Source organism: Colletotrichum tamarilloi, assembly GCF_030869305.1.
Source record: "Colletotrichum tamarilloi strain Tom-12 chromosome Unknown Scaffold_1.1, whole genome shotgun sequence".
Taxonomy (NCBI): domain Eukaryota; kingdom Fungi; phylum Ascomycota; class Sordariomycetes; order Glomerellales; family Glomerellaceae; genus Colletotrichum; species Colletotrichum tamarilloi.
This window is the reverse complement of record NW_026849384.1, coordinates 1,557,378-1,569,150: the sequence shown is the minus strand read 5'-3', so window position 1 is coordinate 1,569,150 and position 11,773 is coordinate 1,557,378. Positions and strand designations below refer to the sequence as shown.

General features: G+C 52.7%; 5 protein-coding genes across 5 annotated transcripts; 1 reads left to right on the top strand and 4 right to left on the bottom strand.

Annotated features, from left to right (window-relative positions):
- Positions 1 to 153: 153 nt before the first annotated feature.
- Positions 154 to 923, bottom strand: CTAM01_00521 (ribosomal S13/S15 domain-containing protein; the record flags this gene model as incomplete). The annotated part of the gene is made up of 4 exons (XM_060516572.1): positions 154 to 327; positions 411 to 457; positions 600 to 632; positions 722 to 923. 4 exons carry the CDS (start codon positions 921 to 923, stop codon positions 154 to 156), a joined length of 456 nt encoding a protein of 151 aa, XP_060389198.1.
- A 1,242-nt stretch (positions 924 to 2,165) lies between these two features.
- Positions 2,166 to 4,115, bottom strand: CTAM01_00520 (U2 snRNP auxilliary factor; the record flags this gene model as incomplete). Its single annotated transcript, XM_060516571.1, has 6 exons — positions 2,166 to 2,192; positions 2,245 to 2,456; positions 2,510 to 2,771; positions 2,825 to 3,928; positions 3,986 to 4,014; positions 4,091 to 4,115. The coding sequence occupies 6 exons, from the start codon at positions 4,113 to 4,115 to the stop codon at positions 2,166 to 2,168; spliced, it is 1,659 nt and encodes a 552-aa protein (XP_060389197.1).
- Positions 4,116 to 5,271: 1,156 nt separating this feature from the next.
- On the bottom strand, positions 5,272 to 5,724 carry CTAM01_00519 (uncharacterized protein; the record flags this gene model as incomplete). The annotated part of the gene is made up of 1 exon (XM_060516570.1): positions 5,272 to 5,724. A coding segment is annotated over one exon (453 nt), but the record flags the coding sequence as incomplete, so codon positions are not given.
- Positions 5,725 to 6,826: 1,102 nt separating this feature from the next.
- CTAM01_00518 (extracellular serine-rich protein) lies at positions 6,827 to 8,252 on the top strand (the record flags this gene model as incomplete). The annotated part of the gene is made up of 5 exons (XM_060516569.1): positions 6,827 to 7,015; positions 7,070 to 7,261; positions 7,314 to 7,418; positions 7,474 to 7,979; positions 8,039 to 8,252. 5 exons carry the CDS (start codon positions 6,827 to 6,829, stop codon positions 8,250 to 8,252), a joined length of 1,206 nt encoding a protein of 401 aa, XP_060389195.1.
- A 1,175-nt stretch (positions 8,253 to 9,427) lies between these two features.
- On the bottom strand, positions 9,428 to 11,700 carry CTAM01_00517 (uncharacterized protein; the record flags this gene model as incomplete). Its single annotated transcript, XM_060516568.1, has 5 exons — positions 9,428 to 9,619; positions 9,680 to 10,448; positions 10,518 to 10,668; positions 10,762 to 11,297; positions 11,405 to 11,700. 5 exons carry the CDS (start codon positions 11,698 to 11,700, stop codon positions 9,428 to 9,430), a joined length of 1,944 nt encoding a protein of 647 aa, XP_060389194.1.
- Positions 11,701 to 11,773: the final 73 nt, after the last annotated feature.

The following is an 11,773-nucleotide window of genomic DNA, read 5'->3' as shown; positions in this document are numbered from 1 at the left end:
CCGCGGCGTGAGAAATCCCCGCGCGGCCACCGGGCCTAGAGAGCTGGCATCAGAGCTCTAAATGCACTTTCCTAATACCCCAACTCCATGACCAGAATCCACCGCGTCATGCGACGACCAATCCATTCGTTCGTGATAGCGGTTAAAGGGCGCTTAAGAGACGATGGTGGAGGCGGTGGCGGACTCGTATCTCCAGGTAGGGGGGAGGACACCGACGGTCTTGTAGTAGCGGGCGAGACGGTGGATACGGGACTCGATGAGAATGAGGCGGAACTTGGAGTCCTTGTCCTTGCGGTTGCGCTCAAGGTGCTTGCGGACGGCAACAGCCTGTATCACCCAATTGGTTAGCTATTCACCCGCGTCTTCCTCCGAACAGATAGAGACGACCGTCTCCGGCGCCAACGGCTTACCTTCTTGATGAGCATGTAAAGGTCCTCAGGGATATCGGGAGCGAGGCCTGTTCATCATATCTCTCTGTCAGCCTAGACCAAGCAGAGGCGCATTAAATGCAGTAAAGAGGATTGCTCCTCGCGGACAGTTTTGATAATCTTTCGACATCGAAGTCGCCGCTTGGTGTGTTCATATAACTGGGATCGTACCGCTGGACTTAAGGATGCGAAGGATACGGTTGCCTGTAGTGAGCGAAAATAGTCAGTTGCGGAATTCTCCTTCTTTTGTGATTCTCCTGCAGAGACTTTGGGAGATTTCGATTTCGACATACCGGTGACAACGCGGACCTGGGCAACGCCGTGGGAGTCACGGAGAATGACACCGATCTGGGAAGGGGTAGCGCCCTTCTTGGCCAGCTTGCAGATCTGGTCAACGACCTGCTCGGGGGTGGTCTTGAGCCACGAAGGGGGGTTGCGGCTGTAGGGAATCGCCGAGGCGGAGATACCCTTTCCCTTGGAGTGAAGACGGCCCATTTTGACGGTGGTTTGTGGTGTTGTCGGCTGGAGTCGAGGGGGTCAGTCGGTCGGTCGCTGGTCGGATTTGAAAAGGGAAGGGAAAAAAGTTCACGATCAATTGCGATATGTTTGAGCGGGCTGCCGGTCGGCGTGGACGGGGTGGATTGTGCGGGCGGGAGAACCTCGCTTAATTAGGGCAGCTGCTTGAGTGCAGTGCTCCTTCCTCCTGCTGGGCCCAGCTGGCTTCAACGACGAGCTCGCAGCCTACCATCCTTGTCCCGTCTGGGCTTGGTCTGGAAAATTTTGGAGGACCCGCTACTGGGCCGGATTTACGGGGCCAAGCAGCCTCACCTTGGTCCGTGCACTCTTTTGCTTACCTCAAGCTTCGTGAGCTCAAGATTTTTCTTCTTGCTCCCTCAATCTCAACTCTTTGAGAGATGGACAGATCAGATACATCGCCGCTGAGTGCTGCTTCGCGGTGCCTCTCTACATCCTTCCCCCCAGGTAAGAATCGCTCACGTATGCTCCTCGTTTACCCCCTATGCATCAAATGATGATCCTCCATTATTACTTTTTTCTGGTACCTCTTATTTTAAAGTCTTCGGGCTTAATGAATGAACAGGACTTCTGATACTGCACCTTTTCTCTCTCAATTTCAATCATTCGAATTCTGAACGGAAAGCTAACAAGCTGTAAAGGTCTACACTTGGAACAGATTCTGGTCTTCATTGACGCCTCAAGTGAAGCGCATCAGAATATCATACACACAGAGTCAACCTTGATAACGCGTAACCCCTGGATAGATAGCAAATCAAAACATGAGCAAAAGAATGGTTCCAACTCCTGTGACTCGAAGTGACTGAAGAACGCTGTAGGCCTAGACGTTTTGGAGTCGAAAATAACACAACCTCTGAACTTCGACACCTACCAAACATATGGAAGTGTTCCATTGATGCAAATACAATTACGCAGGTATAATCAACGCCTTTAACCATGGTTTTCAGTCGAAAGTTTTTATAGAACACCCCTAATTTTCCTCCACCGCGCCGGCTTGAAGCCGCCACAAGTCATCTGCAATTTTGCGACTTGGTGGGTGCTCCCGTCCCTGTCGCCTGAGGCCCGCATCGCGGAATTATGATACAGCATTTTCGATGGTTACAAGGCTGTCAGAATATGATCGGCCTAAATTTCCCTTTTCCGCCGAGCCTTGCCTTTTTGGTGATGTTATCTCGCTGTTCCTTGTGCCCAATGTGAAAATGGTTACCAGGCACCGACTTCGAAGTTTTCCTGCAGCAGAGTCAGTAATTGTCTCGCAATGCCATCCTGGGGCTCTTCTTACCTCGGGGAAGTAGGTGGTAACAACAGTACGATCCGCAAACTTGCGTCCTGCGAGTGCTTGGAGCGCTTTCTTGGATGACTCCTTGGTCTCGAACTTGACGAAAATCTTGCCAACACCAGCAGATTGTCTGCTGCCTCCCACGGGACGAGGAATCTTGATATCCAGCACGTTACCAAACTTTGCACACTCTTCCTGAACGTCCTCTTTGATTTCTGCAGACTGTCAGTATGTGTGCACAAGACCAGAACTAGATGTTGACGCCTACCCTCATAATCGTCAGGGTCCATCAACTCCTCTGGAGTAACCATGTTCAGAAGTTGCAGAACACGGGTTTCCTCAGAGTCAGTTGAGGTCGTTCCAGCCAGCATAGACATAGCTGCAACTCCCATTTCCACCCCAGCAACTTGAGTTACGCCGACACTGGCCTTCTGAACCTTGAGCTTCTTGTCTCCAAGATCCATACCGTTGAGGCCTTGAATGGCGACGTCCGTAGCTGCTGGATCAACGTACTCGCAGAAAGCAATTCCCTGCAAGGATAGTTAGTATGGTACGTATGATGGCCAAATGCGACTCAGCTTACCCGAGACTCTTCTGTGCTTCTATCACGAACAAGCACAAACGCCTTGAGCTCGCCAAACGATACCAAAAGCTCCGATACTTGCTCGTCTGACAGGTAAGGAGGCATGTTCACAACGCTAATCTTGTTAGGGGTGTCGATCACCGTGTTGGAAACGACACCCGGCTCATATGGGACGTCGTCAACCACCGCGGGAACGATGTAATCCTTCGGGCGACGAATCACAAGGCCTTGGCTACCGGCGGCGCCATTCGTGGCATCGTCGGCCTCCATCGAAATGCCATCGAGAGCGAGGGCTACGGTGGCCTCGGAAGCGTTTCTGAACTCAACTACGGCGAAGGAGTTGTCCTTCGAAACTTGGCAGCTGGTGCAGGGGTCGGTGCTCTCAATGATGTTAAGGCCGTTCAGCTGCAAATTGAAGAAGTTCTGGAGGGTTTCTTCGGTTGTGGATGGGGGAAGGTTGTTGATGAGCAGACGCTTGGCCTGGCGCGAGTTGCTCGGCTTCAGCGCAGCGCTGTTAACTTGGCCACCTGGCTGGTTCATGATGGCTTGAAGCTTGCTGGGATCCATGGGTTGCTGGCGAGGAGCCCCGGGCAGAGGGAACATGCCTGACAGCTTGGCTTGTTCAGCAGTGACATTCTCATAGCCGGGGGGTTTGATATCCCACTGAGTCAAACGTCGCTTGCGCTCCAATACTGATGTGATGTTTGTCAGATCAGGTGTAGGCTCTCTCTTCTTGGGAGGTGGCGTCGCGCTGCGTTGGCGTTGCTGTTGTTGTTCACGGCGGCCAAATCCGGCATCCTCATTTCTGTCTCGTCCGCCTCGGCGTCGGTCGTCGTACGGGTCGCGATCTCTCCGCGGGCGATCGTCGTCGTCTCTTCTGGCATCGCGTCTGGAGGATCCGCGGTCGCGATCCCACTCTCGATCTCCACCGCGCCTCTCGCGCCCAGAGTATCTATCCTCACGCTCACGCTCACGATGGCTGCGACTTGTCGCGTAACTGTCCTCATCCTCGCGACGTCTGGAGCTTCGGTCGTAGGGGGAACGGGAACGTCTTCGGTCTCTGTGTCTGTCTCTATCGCCACCGCGTCTATCATCGCGCTCTCTCTGTATCAAGCGTCAGCTTTGGGTGCAGGTACTTCATCATGACTGATGGACACATACCGGATAGTCGCGAGATCCCTTTCCTCGACCTTTTCCCCCAAAAGGCGTTTGTTAGACACAGAGGCACCGGTACAGACGGGTCTGTTAGACATCGTGCAGACTTACCACGGGAATAGCCGTCGCCGTTCATGATTGCGATTGCACGTGGCGTGTTAAGGCTAATCGTAAATGATGGTCAACCCAGGCTAGAGAAGGCAATTGGCGATGGAGTTGAAGATTGCCGCGTGAGGCAGAGGCGCAGTCGTCCAGTCCACAGGCGCGAGGCTGGAACTTTTTTCCCTGAAGAGGTCAAGCTCTGAAACTGTACTATGATTGGCCAAGAGCTTTGATCAAAGTGGATCTGTCCAGACCTCTGGGCCCGCTTGAGGTGCTTCCTTCCGCGCTAAGGTGATCCCTGGTCGAAGTGCGTTAGTCAGCAGATACTATCCAGTATCAACAGCCTCGGACACTGGTGATTTCTTTTCGTCGATTTTGATCTTCAGGATGTAACATGATCTGGCCTGGATATTCTCAGAGGATTAGACTATTGGTCTCAGTACGTTTCAAAATATCTCCTTTCTAGACACCGCTCCGCGCATACTGCATCTACTTCCGAGATTCATCTCCGCAGATGACCTGGATCTTATCAGTCGCTATCAACTCCTGATGGAAATCGACTCCTGAGAGCGAATCCACTCGATCGTTTTTCTTCGACGTCTGCTTCTCTTCATGGGAAGCCTGCTCACCAACCTCCTGACTCGCTTCTTCCGCTCTCATTGCCCACGCCTGGTGTAAGAGTTAATGAAGAAGCAACCACCATTTAACCATTGCATTACCTTCAAATTTCTTCTCGAAGATTCACTGCGCATGCGACTGATCTCAAACTTTGCTACCTCCGGTCCCTACGCACCCAAGTTGCGCGTACCAAAGAGTCTCGGAATACCGTCAGCCGCTGCGCGTCAGGGAGCTGGTCTGTGCGGCAGCTGTGCTCTCGCCCAAGCAAAGTCCTTTACGCGCTTTGCCTCCAACAGCTTCTATGTCAAGGAGCCAGAAACTAAGGCATGGCTTTGGTATCGAATTTGCTATCAGTCACGGACATGGTTTGTTGAAATCGGGAAGCTCTTTTGGAAATATGCTTCACCGTGCCGAGCCCAGCGTTACTAGGGTTTCTCACAGTGAGATGACCCCAACCATGCGAGTTCTCCATCTCGACACTCCTCAAGTATAGACTCAGTCAAAAGTTTGTTCTTCAGCTTGGTGTCTGCTTCCAGGCTTCATAACACGGCTCAGCCATGCAGTCAGCAATTTCAAACATCACAAGCCACCACTTCTGATTTTGAGTCTGGTTGTCCCGCACCTCGGCTCGCGGCTTTCACCTTGGACATCGTGTTAGTGTCTATGGAAGACACCCGCTCAAAGAGAATCCGAAACCAAGGGAGGATGGCCAGCTGTTCTTCCAAACATTGTCTCGTTCTCAGCCCTGGATGTGTTCCCCAGAGCCCGATGCTCGCCGCTAGTGCAACACTAGGACCCTGACAATGTCTTAGCGCCTGCATTGTCCGGACACAACTCGTCTTAATCGGTACGTCAGTTGTGTCTTCGGTCTCTTTCCAGGATAAATCTTGCTGTATCACCGCAGCAAAGCCGTTTGACTGGTAGTCTTTGAGATGGGCGCTGCACCAAGTTTCATCGACAGTCAAGGGATATTGGTATGTGGATGTTATAAAGGTGAGCAGCGCAGCCACTCCAGCAGCCTCTTTTCAGATATCTATTCATAGTGCAAAGTTTCAGACCTTCTTCGTCTAGTCCAGCTTATTGCGTCCTACCACATAAGTCACTAGACCAGACTCACAGCAAGTAGCTCGGCGAGGAACCTCACTTATGCGTGGTTCTGCTTTCCCAAACGGCTCTCCCTGTAGGACAAACGCCACCAAACATTGCCCAGGTGAGAGCCGGTCGAGCGCATTCAGAGTCTGGGCTAGGGCAGCAAACATGTATGAAGCCGCCGGCTCCCATAGTGTGATAAATGACCTTCATGTTCTTCAAGTGGTCTTTTACGACAGTTCGCCTCATTCATCCTTTCTTCTAGCGATAGCTGTCCTTTGCGTATGATCGTCTATGACACTGGCTCAAGCCAATCCAGCTCGGCCATCTGCCCCGTATCACATCCTGAAATCGAGTATTTCTCTGGGTTTCGTCAAATGATTTATCTGCCGTGTTGGTCTGAATACTTCAAGTATCACAAGGAAATCGCACATTACATTTTCACTCATGGGTATGCCATATTCGGCACTTCGCACGTGTGCCTCACGATGGCAAACGTCTCAATATCCTTGCGAGTCTTTGTCTCCTCTCTGTTTCCTCTCAGTCCGTTAGCGACGATAGAAGGGCGTAGTGAGGGAGCCCCTTGCTCTGAAGACTCGTCTCGTCGATCGACATTCAATAAAGGCTGTTTTGAAGGCGCGACCATTATTCAAGACTCATGGCTGCATAGATATCCGCCACTTTCCTTTCTTCCGGTTACCAGGCCTGGAGCATAGTCAAACCGAGAGCTGTAAAGCAGCCTCTGCCATGTGGGCACCAAACCAACGGGTCTTTCATGCATGCTTTGGGCGGAGTTCTCGAGCAGGATGCAGACTGATGGTCTCAGCCATCGGGCCCGAGTCCTCCGCTCCAGCCCCATCGTCAGCCCGGCCCGGCGTGTACATGGGGATGTTTGCCGCAATAAGTATTGCCATTGGGCCTTCACACGTTACATTCCCCCTCTTCCTTCGAGCTGTCCTCTCTTCTGGTATCATTCCCGTTACCATTGCTTGGTCCCAATCTCAATCCTGTGATTGAACAACATAGCTTCCTGATAAAATGCGGTATTTCACGTTGGGAGTAGCCGCTCTAGCGGGCCTGGTGAATGCTCAGGTGCTGCCGACAATAACTATCTCGCCTTTCCTCACCTCTACAACATCTAGCTCCACGACTACTGGGACACCAGTGGTAGCCTCCGCAACGGCTTCTGCTGCCGCTGCGCAAACGCATACTATTGCCGTCGGAGCGGTAAGTGACTGGATCCCCCCAAAAACCGCTTCAAATTAGCTGAGCTCTTGGTAGTCTGGATTTGCATTTTCACCCGCGAAGACGGAAGCCAACGTCGGCGATACCATCGAATGGATCTTCTATCCCGATGCTCACTCGGTTATCCGCGCCGAGTTTGGATTTCCTTGCACGCCATACGAGTACATCGACATTGGCCGCGAGGGCTTCTACAGCGGAAACCAGTCGGTCAAGGCCATCACGAATGATGTCAGTATGGCCCATGGGAATCAGGCGGGCCATGGGGAATAACATGATTCAGATGCCACGATACAGAGTTCGCGTCAATGACACCCTTCCGATCTTCTACTACTGTGGTGCTCCCGGTTCATGCTACAAAGAGAAGATGATCGGTGTAATCAACGAGGTAAGGCACACCAACAAGAATGCCAAAAGATTCATGTATACTCACAAAGTCTCAGAACTCGACCCAGACCCTCGACAAACAGCTCGAGGCAGCCCTCCCACTGACCACCCAGATTCTCCCTGGTGAACCCTTCCCGACTGAATCAGATGCACCAAAGGCAACCAGCGGCGGCTCCAACAACGGCGCCGTCATCAACAACTACCATCACAGTGTGAGCGGCGGCCAAATTGCCGGTATCGTGATCGGCTCTCTAGCTTTCCTCTTCCTGGGAGGCCTATTGGTATACCTGTGCGGCCGACGAGGCGGCATCAACCGCGCGTATAAGAGAACCTCTACCGCATACCAGGCACCTCCCACTGCTCCATCCCAGCCCGTGGTGGCGGAGCTCAATTACTCGATGCAAACCAAGAGTCCATCAACTCAAGGATGGAGAAATAGTCACTACAGCAACTTCAGCGGCCCCTACCGTGACCACGCCACTCCGACGGCCCAATTCTCCCCTCAACTGAGCCCCCAACCTACCGGATTCACACATCCTGTTAACGGCATGCAGACCTACTAGTAAGTATCTTCGAATCTTGCTGCTGTTTTAGTATTTTGCTAACCTAGGCCGGTCCCAGCGATCACCGGATCTCGTCTGTAGCTCCTAGCGTCGTCGTCGAAGCCCCAGATAACCAGGCGACGACTCCTGCTGCGGCCCCTCCTGCACCCGCCGCTGCGCCAGTCGAGCTGCCAACGGCGAGGGACTTGGGTAATTCTCCGCCACCCAGATACATGCCACGTTTCTCATTCGCAGAGCAGGAAAGTGAATATCGACCATCGATAAAGGAGTGATCTGTTGAAGAGGAGGAGGGCCGGGAAGTTAGTAGAAAATGATGAGCGGCAAGCTCGCTCAGTAAGGCGTTGGTGGTATGATGACTTGATATATGTCTTGTATTCGTTGGAAGGATGAGCCCTGGCCCTTGTTTAATCAGCCAGCTCTCCATTTTCGTACTAAATGGTTTGAATAGCGTCTATCGAGGATGAACGATATCCAGACCACGAACCCAATGTTTCTTCCCAAATTTTAGTCTTCTCAGTCCACAGTCGTTGTGATTCAAGTGACGAAGTCCCAACGGGTCTGGAAGCGCAGTTCGACAACGTATAAAGAAGCCGAGGTTGCCAAGTTGTGGCTTATTGACATGGCGATTCAGATAGCTCAAGCCAGAGGGGCCAGGGACTTAGATCAAGCCATTTCATTGGTGGCAGAGCCCACTTGGTCTCTTCGGGAAAAACTTGGGGAAAAGGAAAAATTCCCTTCAAAGTTTCATACTTCCCAGGCTTTCAACCCAAGTCCTCGATTGCACTCAGAAACTTTCCACTTTCATTGTATAATTTGTTTCGAGCATACTCTCGCGCCTTTGTTCCGAGCAAAGCTGTGGCGCCAAGCTGGCAAACCGCCCACCACAACAAACATTGCTTCCGCCTGGGCGCCCGGAAACTCGAGCAAACACGGAGGAAACAGGGAGACACGCAAGATAGACCCGCAACCGAGCGGTTTCCGGCGCAACCCAGGACCCGTAACTCAGTTGGTTAGAGTGTGATGCTTATACTTCGTGATCACCACGGCAGTATGCTTCTTCAAAGTCGAGAGTTCGAACCTCTCCGGGTTCAAATCTTTTGATTGTTTTGCCTTTATTCAAGACATACTCACTCCTTGTGAATGGGCTATTTACTTTTGGCCTCAAGGAATCGTGCCGGCAAGTTTTGGGCCTGTTTTGCTGCGTTGAAGGTGTAGCGATGCACCATGCAACACTGTAAGCCGCTAAGGTACTGTCGCTTGAGGAAGCCAACTACCAGTGACGCATAACATCACCACATACGATCTGATCATTTCAATACGATTCTGCTTTGAAACAGGATTAATGCCGTTTATATGCGACCCTCATTGGTAATTCGTGGCAGCGTTCCATAATCCGACACAGTCATCATTTTGACTTGTCGATGCCGAAATGCTGTAGACCACCCTGTCAAATTGCAGGCTCCCGGTCTATGTCGATCCAGCTTTTAAGACTATTTGTGTTCACAATTTCACTTCGATCGAGCCGTGATAATGCGCGAGTGAAGTCCCGCATGTACTCCACCGCACGACGGGCAGGCCGTTCATGGGCTTCGAACGGACAGTTGAGTAGTGTTACAGCCACATCGCGGACCTTGTACGCCTGGAGAGATGTGATTAGAGACTGAACTTTGCACAAGCTGGGATCGAGCGTTGAGCATACCAGGTAGAGTCCGTTTGGTTCCAGGTGAACATATGGAATACTGTGTAGCAAGTGCAGCATTTGACGGCAAATGTCCTCACGCTCAGCCCAGTTCGCTTTCAGGGCGGTCGACACTTCCTCACGTCCAGTTGTCGAGGGGTTGGCAATCGCGCTCTCTTGAGTGACACCGTCGACTTGTTCCAGCAGCAAGCTCTGCAACCACAGATGCGTGACATGGATGTTAGCTCTCATGATCTCGGCTTGGCCCTGAAGCACTTGTGAGTAGGATCCGGCCTCCGGGACACGGCTATAGTCTGCCGGGCTGCCATAGCTCGACGCGGCAGCTGTAGCTCTTTCATCGTCAAACCGCGGCGTGCTGGGGGCCGCATCGGTACCCCTATCGTTGGAAGCCCATTGCCGCATGGGGCCCGGAACGTCGTCGAGCATGTATCTCATCTCTTGGAGAAGATCGCGCATGCGTGCGAGACGGGCGGCGGGGGTGCGACGGAGCTCACATTCGCAGCCCAATGTGGCTATGGCTTCTTGGAGACCCTTGTGGAACACCCTGGAATGGATGATGAAGCCGCTGGTGAGTGTGAACATGGCTCGGGGTTCCTGCGCATGTGCGGATGGTGTTCCATGCGATGCCATTGGAGAGACGGGGTCTAGGATCCTGTCTCTGAAGATATGTTCATCGTCGATGTCGAGGGGCATGAGAGCGTCGTAGTTGACCTCGCGTAGCTCACCAGGCCCAAAGTATGTCAGCCGTTCCCAGCGTCCTGCTTGAACTCTGGTATGCCTGGTAGTTGTTAGTCTTTCATGATCGAAGTGGTATACTAGGGATGAGACTTTGGCTTACGCGTAGCCATAGAAGAGCATCCAGAAGGCCTTCTTCCGTAACTGGGTCTCGATGCAGTTGAGACCCTCATACTCGGAAATGCGATGCAGCCCAAGAAGTCGCGAAACTTGCAAGTACTCTACATCGAACATCCGGCTCCGGTTGACCTGACCTGTTTGAAAGCAGGCGACGGAAAGGACATAACACACCGCCCATTTCCGATGGTTAATGTGGTCCCAGTAGTTTGCAGTCCGTTGTCGAGTACATATCTCCGCGCAACAATTGATCATTGCAGTTCTATTTTCAAAGCGCATCGCAGCTTCGGGGTCAACTGCCCTATAGTCGCGGAAGCGCGACGGCAACAACCCGACAGTGAGCGCGGCTAAACTCATGAGGACAGCAAAGAAGTCCGGATCGGTTATGTCCCGATTTGTGGCCAGATCATGACGGAAACTGGGCCGATGGACCACAGGCACCAGCGGGTAGACCAAGTCGAGGTAATCTGCCATCAAGATGTGTATAAGTGCTCTTGAGCACAACTCATCTGTTGGGAACCCAACGCCGGCTACCGAGGGCGATTCCGTCTGGGCCGGAGCTGCGGCACGCGGAGATGGGCCATGAAGGGCAGAATGAGGCGGGCCATAGGGAGACCTGGCTTGTGAAGGTCTTGATGGAGGAGTCTGACCTGACAAGACGAGGACAGGCTCAATGCTCACTGCAGGCTCAGGAACTTGTTGAGATTGCTGCTCGACAGTCTCTACATGATGAGTCTCCGCTTCATTGGGAAGCTCACTCTCGCTCCTATCAGACATTGATGGGAGACGTTTCCTGCCAAGCCAGTAAGTGAGTGACTCTGGGTAGAATTTACACACAGAACGAAAACCCCCTGCTACCCCGGATCTTCATACCTTCGTTTAGGTCCCCGCGGCCTCGTGGGCACCAGGAAGCTGCATGGTATGCCGAGTCTGCAGCAATCACGACACTGCGTCGGAGACGGCCCCTCAGCATGGGGCGAAGACCCGTCAAAGTGGCATTTTCTTCTCCGAGCACGACAAGCGTCGCACGCTCTGCTGGCGATGCTCGATCTCACCGCTGCCGTCGACGATAAGCCTGTAGTCTCATCTGGCGTTTTGCTAGCAGCCCTTCGAATCGCAGTTGGCGAGACGCTGACGGACGCAGCCTGAGTGCTCGAGCGACGGCGCATGCTGGTGGAATTCGGACCGATAGGGATGGTGGTGCCGCACCCATCCTGCCGGGATTTCTGGAAAACGTGGAGA